Source organism: Panthera onca, chromosome A3 (assembly GCF_046562875.1).
Source record: "Panthera onca isolate mPanOnc1 chromosome A3, mPanOnc1 haplotype 2, whole genome shotgun sequence".
NCBI classification, from domain to species: Eukaryota; Metazoa; Chordata; class Mammalia; order Carnivora; family Felidae; genus Panthera; species Panthera onca.
Genome location: NC_138341.1, coordinates 1,108,752 through 1,127,800, shown reverse-complemented (window position 1 = coordinate 1,127,800; position 19,049 = coordinate 1,108,752). Strand labels below are relative to the sequence as shown.

The 19,049-nt window shown below is 53.1% G+C and overlaps 1 protein-coding gene across 16 annotated transcripts in view; it reads left to right on the top strand.

Annotated features, from left to right (window-relative positions):
* The window catches only part of MYT1L (myelin transcription factor 1 like), a 428,591-nt gene that overhangs the window by 351,671 nt on the left and 57,871 nt on the right, over window positions 1–19,049 (top strand). For 10 of the 16 annotated variants that reach the window (XM_078445070.2, XM_078445064.2, XM_078445058.2 and 7 more), the window contains exons 14-19: window positions 275–486; window positions 5,918–6,168; window positions 8,460–8,696; window positions 10,895–11,016; window positions 11,379–11,441; window positions 11,902–11,970. In XM_078445070.2, coding sequence (XP_078301196.1) covers window positions 275–486; window positions 5,918–6,168; window positions 8,460–8,696; window positions 10,895–11,016; window positions 11,379–11,441; window positions 11,902–11,970 — 954 coding nt within the window. The remainder of the gene's footprint in view (window positions 1–274; window positions 487–5,917; window positions 6,169–8,459; window positions 8,697–10,894; window positions 11,017–11,378; window positions 11,442–11,901; window positions 11,971–19,049) is intronic. The other 6 variants (XM_078445071.2, XM_078445072.2, XM_078445067.2 and 3 more) reach the window with 1 other exon arrangement.

The following is a 19,049-nucleotide window of genomic DNA, read 5'->3' as shown; positions in this document are numbered from 1 at the left end:
GAAGGCCCGGCTGTGAGGTCTTTCCCATGTTCATCAAGCCGGCTAGGACTCCAAAAAAGAAATAAGGGGAAAAGTTAAAGGTCTTGCTTTCATTCTCTTTATTGGTGTGTTGAAAGTCAGGCGGATGGCTTATGTGGTGCTATAAAATCCCGGCACATGTGGTCTGTGCTCGGGAAGGTGGGATTTGAGCAACGTGCCCTCGTTTTGATGTGAACCGTGTCTTCCCTGCAGCCGCGAGAAAGTAAACTACCGGTTATCTCTTGTTTGCTCGTAGGCCAATGTGCTTTGTCAAGCAGCTCGAGATCCCTCACTACGGCTACAGAAACAACGTCCCCACGACCACGCCTCGCTCCAACCTGGCCAAAGAGCTAGAGAAATATTCCAAGACCTCGTTTGAGTACAACAGTTACGACAGCCATACTTACGGCAAGCGGGCCATAGCCCCCAAGGTGCAAACCAGGGATATATCCCCCAAAGGATATGATGGTAGGAGGTGCACACTCTTATACACGAGAGTCACGCTTGCCGTTAATAATGTTGTTGTTGTGTCTATCCGTTCCCTGCACACTGGTCGAGCATGTGGTCCCTTGGGTACCAAAGAAAAGCATGCCCACCTGGGCGCACCTGTGTGCTCACGGGTGTGGGTGAGCGGGAGCCCTGCGGGAGGGAGAAAGCCGCCCTTCCCTCGGGGTTTCCAAGGCAATGCATTCTGGCCGCTTTCAGATGCGGACAGAGCGAGCCTTTGGCCGGTCTGCATTCGGCTGTGCTGCTGCCGCGTCCTTAGGTTCATGAACTTCCTCTAGTCGATGGCCCCAACGCAGAGAAGCCTGGGAGAGCCGGAAGTAGCCCCCAGCACCAGCACTCTGCAGTCATCTCAACCTTGGATGCACATTAGATTCATCTAGGGAGATTTTAAGACTTCTATTGTCCGGGATGCACCCCAGACCAATTAGACCGGAATCCCCGGGGGCATTGCCTGTGCGGTGACATTTTCTAAGTAGCCAGTGATTCCAAGGTGCATCCAAGGGCACACGATTTCTACCGGTGTCACCCAGCCTCTTTCCAGCAGGCACCGGCCCTGGCCTGTTCCTCCACCGCGAGTGGGGCCAGGCAGGGCCGCCCCCTGTGACCTAGCGACCATGCATCCGCCAGAAACAAAGAGCAGGTAGAACAGATGAGATGCCACCTCCTCAGGAGGGGGCAGCTTCCTTCCTCTCGCGGGTTCTGGGCCCTCTGCCAGGGGCGTGAACTAGTTGCCTTCGGTTCCCACTGCTAACATGGTAAGTCGTTGAACCAGAGAGGGACCACTGCGTTTCTCTGACACCATGTATTTATCCGACCGCAACTCTGCTTGGAATTCTAGGATATATATGGACCGAGTTGGCAAGCATTTCCGACTAAGATGTGGGTTATAGGAGTTCTGATGACTTATAAGTCTTATCTTGGTGTTCTGTAGCGGAGGCAAGGAGATGGGCCTTTAAAGATCTTTTAACTCCTCTCTGAAAAAGATCTTTAATTAAAATCACAGCACACAAAAAAGTTCATTTCGATTGAACGCTTGGGGAGTTCCAAAACCTCTTTACAATTCAGTGTGAGTTGCTGCGCATGTGTCTAAGTTATGGTAGTCATTCTTTGCCTTAATAACAATTAATATGCATAGTGAATGAAATTTAGTATTTCCTAGATGTGTTGCATATTGATTATCCTTGTGCGTATCGATTCTCAACGTAGAGGAAGAAAAATGTAGGTGGAGAAAAGGGAGTGTCTTAGGGTATAACAGAAAATAGTTATTTTTGTTCTGTTTATTTTATCCTAATGATTTGCCAGTTTCTGGTTTGTGAGAATTTTATCCATGTGATTGCAAAGGAAGGAGCAAAAAAACTGAACCCATGTCATCAGGGTTCTGCTTACACGATTTCCGATTCAGTGACATCTCACGGTGACTGGAGAAGGAGTTCCTCTGGAAGCCTGTCTTCCCGCACCTGCTTGCCACACCTGTTGTTATGTGTGGCCTGATTTCCTTAACCTCATAGTTACGGTTGCACTTTGGGTGAGGTCACGACCAGTAGAGCACATTTTCCTGCGCCAGACGTCAAACCTACTTGGGCGTATTCTCGGCTGTTCCGTTTAGGAGCTGCGTGGTGTGGGGCAGATAATCTTCCTGGGTGTTAGTTAGTGGTTAGTCCGTGAGTTAGTGGCCCACCCCAGGGACCTCACAGAGCTGTTGTGAGAATTGGCTGACAGCTCTAGAGAGTTGGACAGACATTTGATTGTTGGCATTCATTCTCACCGAGCCTGAAAACACCTGTTGTCAGAAACCAGGGCTGAGCCATGCTCTTCAGCTGGCCCACAAGGAAGCAAGAATACAGAAGAAAAACTTCAATATTACGTCTTTAAGAAGGGAGAAAAAAGCAAAAGAAAGGCAGTCTTTCACCACAATTTACCAAGAAAAGCATCGGTGACTCCATGTTTTCCTTACACTAGATTCATCTGACAGACTTTTAAAACATCAAAGAAAGTGCCCATTAAGGATGAGGCAGGTCAGTTTTCTTGATGGGATAGAGCTGAGAAGAGCCTTCCCTGGACCTCTGCACCACAGAGCAACTGTAGTCTGTGGTCCCTACAAGAGCGTCCTCCCTGGGACTTGCTGCAGGTGCAGAGAATTGAGTCATTGCTCTTGAAGAATAACCATGAAATGAGCCTATTGTGAGGAGAAGCATAACGTGTGGGAGGAAGGGGCAGACCGACCCACGGGCAGACCTCCTCTAGCGGGTTCTCGCCAAAAAGCTCCTTTCCCACATATCCTCTGCGTCTGTCTCCATGTGCTCAAGACGATGCTGACTTACGTCGACACTGTGAGAGTCAGCGCCGTGAATCAGGGTGTGCGGATGCCTGAACGCAACCAGGCTGCCAGCTGCCGGCTCTCAGCCGTGGGTGAAGCCTCAGGAGGCGAACGTCTGGACTATGCTCTTTATGTCTGGTTTTCGTAAGGATGCATCGGTCTGTTCCTTTATGTCAATACATCAGAAGGTGGGCATTCCTGGAGGAAGGAGGCACGCACTTAGCACAGGGTCACCAGAAGGCTCTGGTTGGAAGCTGGTTGCTTTTACTTTCCAACTTGTCACATTTAGTCAGTAGAAATCCCGCGGAGTCTTTCTTTGTCCCGCCAGAGAGGGCAGAATCCTTGAAGAGGGGTCTCAACGCGGGGTGGGGCCTGGCTGGCTGCCGCGGTTGCCTCGCGTGGTGATGGCAGTCTCGTGGGAAAGTGTGCACCCCATAACCTCCAGTGACAGGCCGACACGCGGAGGGACACTGACAGATTCTGTCTGCTGACTGACTGGGAAGGGGAGCGCATTTGGTCGTGGTCAGCGGTCAGTGTCGCCGGCTTTGCGAGCATCCTACGAGTAGGAGCCACGTTACCCGGAAGACTTGAAGTCCACACTCTTGTTTTCGTTTTGAATGAAAGGAGGAAGAGGGGGTCACGCTTAGTAGGAGGCCGCACATGACGTGGATGCCTGTCCCAGGACTTCTCCTGCGTCAGGCCCATCGGCAGGTGGCCCCCAGGTCAGTCACGGCTAGGATTCTGCCCTGACCCCAGAATTCAAGATTCCAACGTTTGCTGCGGTACACGCACTTTCCCAAAAGTTTGCTGCCATTTGCCGTATGAACACGTGTCCTGCTTACTTTCTTTTAGAAATTGAAATTTGCTCCTTTCACCACGAAGTGGCCTTTTCTCTCACGTACGTGCACCACATTTCTTTCCTGAGCCAGCGGTTAACCCTCGCTAGGGACAGGAACCCTGATAAATACTATTTCATTTTTCCTACAATTTTTATATCCTTATTTTTATTTATTTTTGAGACAGCGTGAGCAGAGGGGCAGAGAGAGAGGGAGTCCCAAGCAGGCTCCACCCTGAAAACAGCAAGCCCGACCGGGGCTCCGACTCAGGTGCCGTGAGATCATGACCTGAGCCGAAGTCGGCTGCTCAACCGACTGAGCCCCCAGGCGCCCTGATAGGCCTGTTTTTGTGTCAAAATTGTAAATGGTGTAAAGCCACGACTTCAGCCCAGGCAGAGCGTACCCCAAGCTGCTGTGTCACGTGGTTCCCTGTGCCTGAGGCTCAGGTCTGGCACGGGGGGCTGTCTCTCCAGGGAGGGTCTCTGTCGGCTGCCCCTGCATTGCTGCCTCAGCCCCCCAGGCCACTGGCACCCACGGTGTCATCTTCTGCTTAGACAAGCTGCCTTCGCAGAAGAAAGAGGAAGGAAGGTCACATCGCAGACACGCCAACGGGTGTGTGACGAGTCCTCGAGGAGAGAGAGCTGGCCCGCTCTCGTGCCGGGTCCGAGTGTGGCAGTCACCCTCTGGTCCACGCAAGGGGACTTCAAACGGCCACCTGCCTGTGCAGCGGCTCTGTGACTCGCGGTGGGGGCCGTGGGGGGGCCTGGTGGCCCTCCGCACCCCAGGGCCCGCGTGCTCTCTGCCAGCATCGCTGTGCGACCCGGGGCAGAAATGAAAGAGGCCTTCGGTCCAAAGTTGCAAGTTCTCAACCGTGAGGCCTTCTTTATTCTGCCACTTGTATCCGAATGAGGTGTTCTGGGCACCCTCGTGCCATTGCTCGCGATGACCGACCGCGCCGGTGCGGGAGGGGGGGTCCGTTGGTCACATCGCCGGGTGTGCCCCTCCCTCCGGGAGGAAAGCGCTGCGCGTGTCCTCCGCGGAGAGCGGCTCCAGGTACGGACCGCTGCTGCCAGCGCTGGACATGCCGGGAGAGCCGGCCGAGTCGCGAGTCGCTTTGGAAAGGACGCGCAAACGTGCGGGTGGGTCGGGAAAGAGCCGCTCGAGGACGGAGCGAGGGACCCCATGAGGGAGAGGACCGTGGGCATCTCCCGCGCCCCCAGCTTCGCCCTGGGTGACCCCTCACCGCCCAGGACCCCAGGGGAGATCTGGCAGCCTGCAGGTGGACAGACAGCCTGTGGCTCTGCCGCCCCTGGCAATGGCCACAGGGCCCGGACGAATAACCCACAAACGTTTTCCCACCCGCGTGCCAGAGATTCCGAACGAACAAAAGCAACACTTGCTCCCAAGTGGCTGCTGAGCCGTGGGTGGTGCGGGTTGTTCACCAGGGCATCCTGGGAGCCAGGCTCCCCGCGGGTGACAGGAGGCCGTCGCGACGAGGAGGAGGGCCGGTGTGGGGCGTGCATGTGGCCGCCCTGCCCTGCTCACCTTGGGCTCAGCCCACGGCCTGTGCCATCGTCTGTCCCTTGACATTGCTGGTTCCTCCGTGTGGCTCTTTATTAGAATCACAGGACCAGGCTTTTCCTGAGGAAAGGGGTGTTTGGTCCCCTGAGGAAAGGGGTGTTTGGGCCACCCCCCAAAGCACACAGGCCCCCACCAGGCTGTGCGGTTGCACACAAGACAGCGAGCCCCAGGTGGCCACTGAGGCCCCTCCCGGCCGGAAGGAGCGGCCAGTCTCTGGAGCCATGAGGTCTGTGGGGTCCCCGTGGCCCCCCTGAGCCCATGGGCAGTCATGACTGGGACACCCCTCCTCCAGGCTGGAGCAGGCCGGCACGCTGGTCATGCCCTGACATCAGGGGACCCAATCCTAACCAGGTGTGCGCCTCTAAATGGATTGGGTGGTGGCCACCGCAGCCACGTGTGGCCTGCCAGAGAGACGCGTGCGTCTCCCCTGCCGCCCCCCAACCCCCACACCCGGCTCTGTCCCCGCCAACTTCCCAGGGTCACGGGGGAAAGGCCAGATGGGCTTTTCTCCACCGATCAGCCCCCTCCCCCGCCGCTGGCGCGGGTGTGCCCCGGGCCGGCGGGAGGGCAGCGGTGCGGGTGGCGGGGCGCGGGGCCCCGCTCTGCCGTCGCCCCGTCGGCGGGGACCCGAGTCACCCCTGTCCCCGTGTCTCCCCAGCGAAGCGGTACTGCAAGAACGCCAGCCCCAGCAGCAGCACCACCAGCAGCTACGCGCCCAGCAGCAGCAGCAACCTGAGCTGCGGGGGCGGAAGCAGCGCCAGCAGCACGTGCAGCAAGAGCAGCTTCGACTACGCGCACGACATGGAGGCGGCGCACATGGCCGCCACGGCCATCCTCAACCTGTCCACGCGCTGCCGAGAGATGCCGCAGAACCTGTCCACCAAGCCGCAGGACCTGTGCGCCGCGCGGGTACGCGACCCCCTCCCCCCCGCCCCGCCGGGTGCCCGCTGCCGGGCCGTGCGCGCCCCCTGGAGCCCGCGCCCCCGGCGCTCCTACCCCAGCGGATCCCGCCACAAAGCGCGCGTCCCGGCGCCGCGCCCCCTGGAGCCCGCGCCCCCGGTGCTACCTCCCCCACAAAGCGCGCGACCTAGCGGAGCCCCAAGCGTGGCTTTGCTGGGAGCGGCTTCAATCGCACGCGTCCCAGGACGACCCGCTCTCTGACGCGGGGGGCGGGGAGGGGGGCACGCGCAGGCCTGTTAGAGTAACGTGTGCGTGGACCCTGCCCTTAGGACCCAGGGGCGTTTCTGGAAACAGGACAGCCAGTGCCCTCACGTCGGTTCAGTGGCCACAGGGACAGTAGGAAACTGAAGCGGCCACGTGCCCGGAACCCTGAACACCAGGAGGGTCGGGTGGCCCCGCTGTCAAATCAAGCACAGGACTGTCCCTTCGCTCCCAGTGGGTCACTAGTATCAGGGAAGAAAGAAAGTAGAAATCCAGTCTCCGCTGGGACTGCCACGCATCCCTGCTGGCTTTCATTAGTGCAGAGACGTCTGTTCGCAGGGTTTGTCACCTTGCTGACGTGGGGGCAGGACAGTCCCTCAGGCTGCCGCAGAGCGGAGGGTGCCACCTGGCGGGGGCCACTCCGTCACCCCTTCTCCTGTACTAGCGCAGCCGGCCATGCACCCTGAGCACTCAGACCTGAGGGGACTCCTTACGAGTGCTTGTGATGCGTATGAATGGAGACAGGCCAGTAACTTCATGTTTTACAAATGCTTTCTTTACTCTTTTTTTTTTAATGTTTATTTATTTTTGAGACAGAGAGAGACAGAGCATGAACGGGGGAGGGTCAGAGAGAGAGGGAGACACAGAATCTGAAACAGGCTCCAGGTTCTGAGCTGTCAGCACAGAGCCCGACTCGGGGCTTGAACTCACGGACCGTGAGATCATGACCTGAGCCGAAGTCGGACGCTTAACCGACTGAGCCACCCAGGCGCCCCGCTTTCTTTACTCTTAATATTTTTATTCCACGATTATGGAGAAGTGTCAGGGGCGTGCGATTTCTGTGGTGATCAGGGCTGCTAAAATTCAAGGCTAGCATGGACGGGCTTCCCTGGCAAGGAGGAAAAAAAAAAAAAGACAGTAACCCCTTCGGATTTTGTTTCACTTTATTAAACCTAAGACTGAGAGAATTAACTCCAACATTATGAAGGCTAAATTAGTAGGAGAGCTTGAAAGCTGGAGTGCTCACGGACAGGAAGAGCACAGACAGAATCCCGCTCGGTAATTTATCAAGGTAGCAGCCTGGATGGGCCGACGTCCGGGCAGCTTCCCTCCGCTGTGACGTCCAGAGGAAAGAGCTGCCAGACGCTGGGGTAGGCAGCAGCTTTCACGCCAGCCTGAAACCCGAATTTTGCTCAAGAGAGTGTAACTCTCCGGGAACAGAAGCGGAGGGTGGTTGGCGGTATTTCTCGCTCTGCCCTTCATGAGTCCTTCCTTGCCTCCCTCCTCCGGAGAGGCAAGGTCTGAAGACTTCTTCGTCTGTTTCAAAGCATCATTTAAAAAAAAAAAAAAAAAAAAACCCTCACCCTGTACTTCTTTATTTTTTTAAGACAGTTGTCTAAATTTCGGGCTTGCTGAAACGCAGAGTAGGTCAGACTGGAATCACTAGACTAGAGGTCATTTGAGCTGTGATTGCACACCTCCCTCCCTTAAGGTGGAAAGGCTGTTCATCGCAGCATTTCTTATCGGAAAGTAAATTCTGGCTCCTTCTCCCTCGCCCTCCATGCCCCTGACTGGTCTGGTCTCCTCCTCTCCCGGTCTTGAAGTATTTGCATCAGTGAAACTGAAGGAGAATTTTTAAGCGTAAACACACATCTATCCCTGATCTCTTAAACGGTATTTGAGCTGGAATAGAGTGGAGATTAGGCATGACTGTCTTCCGGCCAGGCTTATTTCTAAAAGCAGAGGGGAACTGCAGAAAAGAGAAGATAAAGAGAAGCGGTGAGTGGTAGACAAATAAATAAGAGCTAGATGGACAGGTCGCAGGTCACCAACAGGTGAATAGATGCACGCACCTGCCATCCAATGTCGCGGCTAAGTGCGGGACAGCAGACATGTCCCCAGGGCACCGCTTCGCTCACCTCGGGAGCCCATGCGCGGGAGACCCCAGGAGGAATCCGCGTCTGGATTCTGCACTGGCCGAAGGCAGGGCTGTGCCTGGCGGTGGAGCCGCACGGTCACCATGTCTCTCTGTCCGGCAGAACCCCGACATGGAGGTGGATGAGAACGGGACTCTGGACCTCAGCATGAACAAGCCACGGCCGCGGGAGAGCTGCTGCCCGGTCCTGACGCCCCTGGAGCCCATGTCCCCCCAGCAGCAGGCGGTGATGGGTGGCCGGTGTTTCCAGCTGGGCGAGGACGACTGCTGGGAGCTGCCCGTGGACTACACCAAGATGAAGCCCCGCAGGGCGGACGGGGGCGACACCAGCGAGGCCCCTGTACGTCCCCCCCACCTGCCGGCCGGCTCGGGGCGCGGGGTCGGGCGTCGGCGGGCACCCGCGGGATGACCTCAGCTGACTAGGGCTGACCACGCGCTTCGTGGACCAGGGAGAGATTTGTCACTGACACCGATTCGGTGAAACAAACCCCGGGTTCTTTTTGAGCGTGAATCTTATTTTCCAACAAGTGCATTTAGTTACAAACGATTTCTCTAAGAAAAGACGTCAACAGCCACCCCGTCCCTTTTTCTGGGTGACATGTTGCTATGATGCATGGTTTTCCCTGCAGATAGAGAATCCTAAGGAGAGTGTTAAGTACTTCAATGGTTAATTGTGTGCTGTTAATTAGCTAGCTCTTTGACGCGAAGGCTCGTGCCTATTCCCAGAGAAACCTAAAATATTCAGAAGAGTATATTCCAGCCCTGAGAAGTCGCTTTAGTATAATCGCCTGAATCTTCCCTGACTGCAGTATTGCTAAAACAGCTATGTCAGGAACATACTTTTGAAGTACGGTGACCGGAAATTGTAGCTTTCCTGTGGAGACTTTCCTAAGCCAAATGGCACAAAGTGCAGAAGCAGGTACCAGTAATTTATATGGAATGTATTTTCAGCATCCCCAGACCCCAAAAATAACCTCTCAGGCTTTTCTCAACCCGAGGACACACTTTGCGAAAGGGAAATGGCCTGAAACGAAGCCCAGGTGCTCACCGCACAGGCACAGGTCGGGGCCCTGGAGCCGGGCGCTGAGACGCTGCTGAGTGGGCCCTCAGGGGCGGGAGCGTGCCCGGGTGCGAGCCGCCGCTCGACGGCTCTCCGCAAAACCAACACCGAGCGCTATTGCGTTTCTCGCCTCTTTTCCTAGAAGCACGAATCCTCTTTGGTTTCTTTCTGTTAGCAGAAGCAGGTACTAATGTGGGTCTTTCATGAGAGCAAAGTGGTGTGACGCGCGCTTTCGCCAAGTGGGGGAGACCTGTAGTCACAACGTTCACACTCAAGTTCCCCAAGTCGTGAAAATAGCCTTGAAGCTGAGAAAAGAAGCGAAGAAAAGGTTGTTCTTTATTGTCCCGGCTTTTTCTCCAGTGTTCAGTCCTGAAAATTGTGACGTCTTCTTTAGCCACTGGAAAATGAAAATCCTTTTTGAATACAAGAGGGAGACCACCATCAAAGCAATAGCTTCTTAGGGAAACAAGGAAGTGCAGAAAAGAAGGGAACATTAGCTATTTGTAAGAATTGGCAGAAAAGGCACCCGGCTATAAGGCCATTTCATCTCAAAGCCTATCGTCTTTATTCTTCAAAAATGATTAAATTTGATTAAATTGAAGCCACGCATTGCCAAAGAATAGAGTCTGAGTGGCAAAAGCTAAATTCCAAAGTATTCTTTTCTCTCCTACGGTGTTAAATCATCACCACCAAATAAGGCGTGATGGTTGAGCCTCCGAATTTATTTTAATTAAAATTAAGCCCTCCTAAACCGACAGAAGTGTTTTCATCATACAGACCGTCCCAGAAGGAAAAAGTACTCGCGAGCATTCACAAGACACGTTTGCTGAGTACTGCCATCTATAGGCATTTCTTAGTTAGCGCAAGGGGACCCGCTTACCCAAGAGGAGACGCTTTCTGTTGAAAAAGAAAATGTTGCATAAGAGTAACTGAGAACTACAACCTTAATCTCAGTTGGTCTTCCCTCGCCTTGGGACTTAACGCACACGCGCAGAATGCTCACCGATGGTCGGAATAACTCTCGTTCTAGAACACGTGTAGGGTCAGTGTTTAAGCTTAGCAGGTCAGTGTCGGACGCGGGTGCCGGACAGCAACAGGTGCTTGCTGGGCATCGAGTGAGAAAGGCCAACGAAGAAACAGGGTCTCTGGTTTCCGAACCATGTGTCTGTCCCTCTTATTAGTACCCCAACAGAAATATCGAGTGAGGCCCTGCCCCCCGACAGGTGACCGTGAATTTAGAAGTTTAGAGCGGTAGGTGAGCGGCTACGGTCCGCTCCGAAAGCGATAGTCTTTGAACAGAGCCCCGCTCCGCGCTTGCGGCAGGGGCCTCATCCGGACAAAGGCGTGGAATACCTTTAAAGGGACAGCGGTGGGAGGGGAGGAAAACGCAGAGGCGGCCGGCGCCCCGGCGGGACGCGTCTGCGGTCGGTCTGTCACACTGTGGTCTGTGCGGCCCTGAAGCTGTGTTTTGCCCGCAGCCGGAAGACTTGGACCCATTCCAGGAGGCTCTGGAGGAGAGAAGGTACCCGGGAGAGGTGACCATCCCCAGCCCCAAGCCCAAGTACCCCCAGTGCAAGGAGAGCAAAAAGGACTTAATAACGTAAGCATAACTCCAGGCGAGATGCCTGCTCTTCTCGACTGTCCCTTTCTTTGGCTTATTTTTAAAAACCGATCTGTACCTGCCTTGCCGTTTGAGCATGCGACGTTCGCAGCATATAAATGTCTCAAACTGCCAGTTCAGGGGAGCGAGAAGCCGCGTGGCTTGCTTGTTCCCAGGACGCTCTGTGTGATGGAGACGCCTTCTACCATTTGGTCCGTGCCGTTTTTGCAGCTTCCCTCAGGGCGCTTAACCCCCTCACAGACATTGCAGCTAAACTGGAAACAATGAAACTTTCTTAAAGTTTTTTTTTTTTTTTAAACCTACTTACTATTTTGGCTGTTTTTGTTTTTGTTTGGTGGCAGATGTCCAACACCAAGGTGTGATGGGAGTGGTCATGTGACTGGTAATTACGCCTCACATAGAAGGTGTGACTTCATTTTTTCTCATGGTGGATTCTGTCTTTTCAATTTATTGTTTTCAGCTTACCTCAACAATGCTGTCAAAGTAAAAACGTCGAATTACGTGTCAACCCTCTAAGTGCTCTATGTTGACCTATAAAATCGTGCTTGATTTATGTGTTGTATAGTGTCTTTTACATTCGGATAAACCACCTCGATTTGGAAAATTCTTTACAAACATTTAAACCAAAGAGCGCAAACATTTCGTATTCTTTTTCAAAAATCGTTAACAGACCTGTTTGCTTCAATGAAGACGTAAACATATGCCAAGTTAATTATACCAAAAAAAAAAAAAAATTCAATATACAGCACTTGCCCCATCGCTTTTCTGCATTAAACTTTTTAGTTTCAACTTTATGTTGTGTTTGTCCGGGAGCGTAAGCTGGCGGGAGCCGCTACTCACCTGACTCTCTGGCCTGTCTTACAGTCTGTCCGGCTGCCCCCTCGCTGACAAAAGCATTCGAAGCATGCTGGCTACCAGCTCACAAGAACTCAAGTAAGATTTAACGAAAATCATTCTTTTAAAAATCTCTGCACCTAGTAGTAACGAAATGGGTGTGTCACATGTAAAGGAAAGTGTCTTTAAGAAAATCACCTGCGCCCGCAGTGCCTGGACAGCACACACGACCGGGTCCTCGGGATTTCGGTCACCTTTCCGGACAGTCTCTCTGCCTCTTGCTTCTCATTTGTCTCTAGCTCTCTCATGCCATAGCCTTTCTGTCCTGAATTTTCTCAGGCATAAGTAGTTTCTCTCCTGATACACACGCACACGGAAAGGAAGTTTGACAGAGGTACTCAAGCTTTTAGGAAATGATTATAACCTAAAAGATGAAAAACTGGTTTTTTAGCAGTCGCTAGTTAATACGATCATTTAAAATATGGGCATTTAAATAGCACTGATGACAAGGACTCACCACGACAGTAGCCGATTCCCTAGGCATGCTGTGGTCGTAGTTCCAAAGACTCTAGGACAGCGTCACCTCACCGATGGGTCCAGCCAGGAGCTCGCCAGCACTCAGGCACACACCCCTCCAGCCGCTCGCTCTCCCTCTCCCCTGTGCCTGTAACTCTTTCTATACTTTAAGCATAAATCTGATCGCTTACATTTATTTCCCCAGACTAAGGTTTCTCTTCTTTGAAAATGCAGAACCACATTCAGTTCCGACACAAGTTTTGGAAGGAGTCAGTACAAGTCATAGAGAGTGCGTGGAAGTCTCCGGCGCTCTGATCGGAGGAGACACGATTCCTTCTCCAAGGATCCCACCCCACACCTGTCCCACTGTGCTACACCAGGCCTGTCTCAGAGTGTAGGGCTCTGTTTCACATCGTGTCATTTTTTGCAGGATCCCTGTCCAAGGCCCTAGCGCCATAGATCACCTGCTCATGTTCAGTGACCTCCTGAACTAGCCCTTCCGTCACGAGACTCTTGGCGTTTTCTTCATGGCATGTAAACACCCGGAGGGCATCCTCTTACTTAACGGCTTTAAAGTCTAGTGTCGTCCACGCAGTGCCTAATGGACAAATAGCTTTTAGAACCTCAGAACGGACAGGTGCAAGAACACCTCAACCCACTTTGTTAAGACATCCTTTCTCACAGCTTAAAGCCTTATTTCCCTCATGATCAAAACGTGACTAACTGCACATGGAACGTGGCCAACACATCAGACCATGGCACCTTTCCTTTGAATTTCTTGATGAGGAATGCTTTGCAAAAGTCTGGCATACGTACACGCAGTTCCAGCAGGCCAGCCGTAAACAAGAAATAGCCCTTGCACAGCTTGTATCTAGGACTGCTTCTAAGTGGTTAGCGTCTCAACACCCCCAGAGGCCAGAGTAGTTTTCTGAGGGACCTAGGTGTTGTGGGTGTTCGTCCCTTGACTTTGGGCTCGGTTTACGCTGCCCCGAAGCTCCGAGCATAGCCGCCACTTCTCTGGCTTCCGTCCGCACTGTCTTCTTCTCTTCCGTCTCGGAAGGTGGGTGAGGGTCCTCGCCATCCGCGTCTTCAGAGGCAGGCGGTCCGCCCTCCTCGTCCTCCAGGGCGGTGTTGGAGTGGTCCGTTCCCTCCATGCTGCCTGTTCCTGGATGAGAACTGATCTTCAGGGAGTGATGGCCTTTTCCTAATTGTGGTTCATCTGAAAGCCACGCTCGTCTGTCAGCGTGTCTTTGCAACAACTAAATGCCATTTTGAGCGATCCTTTCTGGGAAATCTAAACTTGACCAGTTTTCTAAAATGGCCCATTTTTATTGGTGGATCTTCAAAACTACGGGTTCCAATTAAACGTCTGCTATAAAAACTCCAATATTTCAGCGACTGAGTTTTACTTGATGATAAGTCTTTCCCACCTGAGGAAACTATAGAATACAATATCTGTTGTCCTGTAACGTCTTATTCGATGATACCCCCCCACTCGTTACCTTTAGTCTGAGTCACGAGGGCCTTGGGGATGGCTTTTCCCTGCATAGGAGCGTAGGTTGATTCCTTAAAGATCTACAGCAGCTTTCTCTAGAACAACTCACGCACCTGCCCCCCTCAACAGATCACATACATCTTCAAATCTTCGAAAGGTTTGGTCAGTCTGTGCTGCGGCAGCTGCTTACGTGACAGAGTGAGATCACACCGTTCATTGTAGGCGCACAATTCTACTTCTTCATAAAGACCTTAGACGGGAGGTGCCGGTACCCTCCCAAAGATTCTCTAGTGTGGAACTTTCTGGAAATGTTCCTCTTGTCACACTTGACACTGAATTTTGGTTGTTGGCCATTAACAGGACGTTTCTGATCATGGAAAGATGAGTTGTGCCAGATAAACTCTTGGTCTTGGATCTTCAAGCGTCTTAAACTTCCTGAGACAACACTTTGCTCCGCTCTTACCCAGGGCAACACACTGGGGATATTCTTTAAAAGAAGTGGGTAATTTTATGTCTAATTATGTGCAATATGTAAACTGAAAATGTATTAAAATGTAACCTGTACGTGAATACCATTCGCACTCTTCAAGGGCTGCTCGCCCTGGTCCCCGGCCCGTGCAGTGTAGACAGCACAGTGTAGGGGCTCGGGAGGGAAGCAGGGGTGAGCCCAGGAAAGCCCGCGTGCCACGTGCACACACTTTTGGGCCGATGTGCCGTGTGTCACATACACATCCTGCGAACCTGCCTCACCGGCCGTGACACTCACTGGGACCCCAGGCTGAAAGTAGGGGGGAGGATAGATAGAATTGTTCAAATCAAAGAGACTTTTTGGTGAGGACTCTGCCTAACGCGAGTTGTCATTCTGAAGGGAAGTCCCCTCTCTAAAGATTTCATGGCCAAGAGGACCCGAAGGGACCAACGGGGAAGAGCTTGGAAGCCGCCTCACATCGCTGTCCGCCTCTTTCCTGCGAAGCCGCGTCCTCCCGCCGGGAGCCGTCCGCTTCCAGATGCGCGATCACTGTAGACACGGGCGGCATGTAGGTGCCGTAGCCGTCTGAGCCTCCAATTCGAGCCAAATCAAAACCGATTTCAATCAGAGGCAATTAGCTCTAAAAACGGGCCCCCAAATTGGCTTCCATTTATACTTTGGTTGGCCAAATTTAGATACCTCTTCATTATTTGGATCTTTCTCTTAGCAGCCCCCATCCCTGCCGCTCGTGAGCGTGGTGGGAGAGAGGGTTGTGGGGGCCGCTCACCCGTCCTTCTTGATGCTGGAGCTTCTGGTTCAGCACCATGGGGTGGGGGCCCTGCGTTTTCCTGCATTTCCTGGCGTCTCTGGGCATCTGTCCTAGGTACACAGGAATTGTAACCCCTACATAGGCCACAATTTATTTAAATCAAAGAATGAAAAGTTTGAATTTTGGCCACGATATTATTTTGCTTTGCAAGCTGCTTGTTTCTAGAATGTTCTAGGGCTGGTTTTTTTAGGCAGCAGGAGGATTATTTACTGGGGTCTGATGCAGGCGGCTCGTCCTGAGGCTTCTGTTGTCCGGCATGCACTTTCTCTGGGCACCAGTTCCCGTACGTAATCCTCAGTTCTGTAATGGTTTGTCTTCACGGTTTACAAAAGGGAATGCACAGGGCTTGGTGAATCACAGCTGCCCTCCACGCGGGCCTGGCTTCTCCCACGGAGGGGCGGCCACTGCTGTGTGAGTCCAGCTTCTTGGTGGCGGCAGGGTCGGGCAGGGTCGGGCAGGGCGGTAGCCCCACCAGGCCCCTGGTGCGAGAGCAGAGCTCTGCCCACTGGGGTTGAGAGGAGCTCGGGAGCCCCCCGCCTCCCCACCGCACCTACAAGAGCGCAGCTGATGGGGTTGGCGTGTCCCCCGCCCAGGGTGCCTGACGGTTCACAGACGGCCTCTGCACACACTGCCCCCGGAGAGAAGAGCTGGAGGGGTTCGGCCCATTTTCCGGGCGTGGACACTGAGGGATGGGTGTTTTGGTGGCTAGGCCTGGACCCACGGGCTGTAGGGGGCAGGGACAGCGCTCAGACCGAGTGGGTTTTGCACACGGCGCTGGCCCTCCGCAGATCAGGGGCAATTTAGTGGGAGTGCACGGCTCAGTCCCACCGGCAGCCCCACACGCACAGCAGCCACTCCCCCAGCCCCCCAGGGCTGCGCTGGAGACCAGCCAGGACTGCTGACCTGTACACACGCAGCACACACAGCTGGGGACGTGTCCCGGGCACACACACCCCTAGCTCGGGTTCTGTCTGGGGCACGTGCCCACCGCTCCCCCTGCAGAACGTACCTCAGGCCTCAGGGTGCGACAACTGTACAAGGTCTAGGACGTCCGCTCCCCAGCGGGTTCTGAAAATACCCTAAGACACACGCTTGGCTGCACGTAGATTTTTTTATTTTATCTTAAGTAGGACTGATTTAAAATAAGTTAAATTTAAGAATTATAGGTAAGCATATTAAAGCAAACCGAAAATGAGAATGTTTGAGGATGACTCCAGGCATACACAAGCACACACACACAGATGAATACACAGACAGGTGAGCACACACGGATGTACACACAGATGTACACAGATGAACACACAGGTGAACACACATGAGTGAACACACAGGTGTACACATGGATGAACATAGGTGAACACACGGACGTATAAGCGGATGTACACATGGATGAACACAGATAAGCACAGACAGGTGAACACACACATGATGAACACATAGATGTACACGCAGATATGCACACAGATGAACACACACGGATGAGCACACGTGGGTAAACACACACGGATGTACACACGGATGTACACAGATGAACACATAGACGGGTAAACACACACGGGCGAACACTCAGATGTACACATGGATGAACATAGGTGAACACACAGACGTATATGCAGATGTACACACGGATGAACACAGATGAGCACACAGACAGGTGGACATACATGGATGAACACACAGATGTACACATGCATGTACACACAGATGAGCAGACACAGATGAGCACACGGTGAACACACATGGATGTACACACGATGCATGCACGGATGAACACACAGACAGGTGAACACACACATGATGAACACACAGATGTACACACGGATATGCACACCGATGAACACACACGGATGAGCACACACACGGGTGAGCGCACATGGGTGAGCACACACATAACTGAGCATGCACGGGTGAGCACGCACACGGATGAGCACACACAGGTGAGCACACACATGATGAACACACAGATGTACACGTTGATACGCACACAGGTGAACACACACGGGTGAGCACACACACAGATGAACGCACACGGGTGAGCACACACACATAACAGGTAAAGCAAAGCTGTGTGCTCCTCAGCTCACAGCTCATGGAGATTCTCGATTACGGGGAGGACAACCAGAGTAGCCTCCACTCTCCCGGGAGCACGGACGCTGCCACGGTCAGCACCGCGGGAGGGGGCTCGCTGCCCCGCGTCCTGGGCTCAGTCTCTGCGAGGGAGCCCCCTCCCCACTTCCTTCTCCTGGTGGTCAACGTTACGCCCAGACTGTGCAGTGGGCATCCCAGGTGTTTGGACGTGGGCGTACATCTCGTTAACCTCACCGGAGGTCATCCACACACACACCAACCAAAACAAAACCGGAAGCAAACTTCAGTGTCCCATTCCCTTTAGGAAGTGACCTGTGCTTTCCAGAAGCACACCCGGGGCTCTCCGGCAACATCTGGGATGCAGTTCGGGTGTTTGCGTGGGCCTCACTGTCGTTCGGACTTGGTGCCTCAGTGTCCTCCCCTGTGAAATGGGACCGTGCTGGGAGCAGGCACGTAGAGGACGCTCAGTAAACATTATTATCAATGCACAAAAATCACATAGCTCTTTTTAAAATTTGGATTTTGTGAAAATATTAACCAGAATTGAAAGGAGGAGAATGTGCAAGTTAATTGAACATTTACTGAATGACTTTGTATCATGAGAACTTTAAGTCACCCCGTAGTCAGTGAGCCTCTAGGTGTGGAGGACATCACGTGTCCTCAAATTCAAACAGGAAAGCCCCTGCTGGTGACACTGGGCAGGAGGTCCGGGGAGCCCCTCTGGAGCCTGTAGGTACGCGCGCATCACTCAACGCACATGCCCAGGCTGTCCCCGCGCTCGCCTCTGGCTCACAGCCCGCAGCCCTGCGGAGGGGGGCAGTCTGGACCCTCCAGAGACTTCTGGATGGGAGCACACACCACAGCATGTCCACGAGCCAGGAGCCACACTGCTTCATTCACTTATTTATTTAAACACCTGTAATCGGTAGTCGGAGGACAGACGCAGTGTCTGCCCTCAAGGAACTCGCAGTCAGACGTTGTAGACAGACCTCGCTTCTGGATTAATCACTTCTCTTTATAAATACGCAGCATACTTGGTGCACCAGACAAAGGAAACATTATTTTCCTTGCGATTTCAAATATTACAGTTTTACAGGTATTCTGTATATGCGTACACGTTTACATAGAAGATATGTCATTAATGTATTCACACACGCGTGTGTGTGTGAACCTATAGGTTTTGTCGTCCGCGGTTTCAGGCCAGGATTCAGAGCTAGGCACGCTTCCTGTCACAGGGCACGTCAAATTGTCGTTGGGTCTGCTTCATATGCTACGTCTAGTTGACTCTGGCCTCTCGCAATCACCGGGGGTTTGGTCTCATATTCCTGTCATGCCTGGCCCCGCTGGGGTGATTCTCAGCGTGGACCTCCCTTCAACATCACGGGAGCCCCACATTGGCGCCGAGTAGGGCGAGAGGCCAGCCTCCTTGGGAAAGACGTCTGGCCAGTAAGGACCGGGTTCATCGGCCTTTAATTATAAATTTGAGGTTTTATTTCAGTAAACACTTCACTAATTTACAGTTCCCTGGAGCAAAATGAACAAAATTGGAAACACAGTAGATGTTCCTTCTGGGAAATTATTGACAAGGATTTTGGAGGACACTTTTTCCTGACAATTTCAGGAGAGAGAACCATTCTCTGCGGTTTCTTTCTTGATTAGAAAGACGGACCCCGAAGGGCTGAAGGGTCTGCAGGTGGACCCAGGAGCAGAACGGCTCACAACCCCACCTGCCCAGGTCTTTATCCCAGAACACGACCTGTGATCTCCCGGGAGTGACCGTT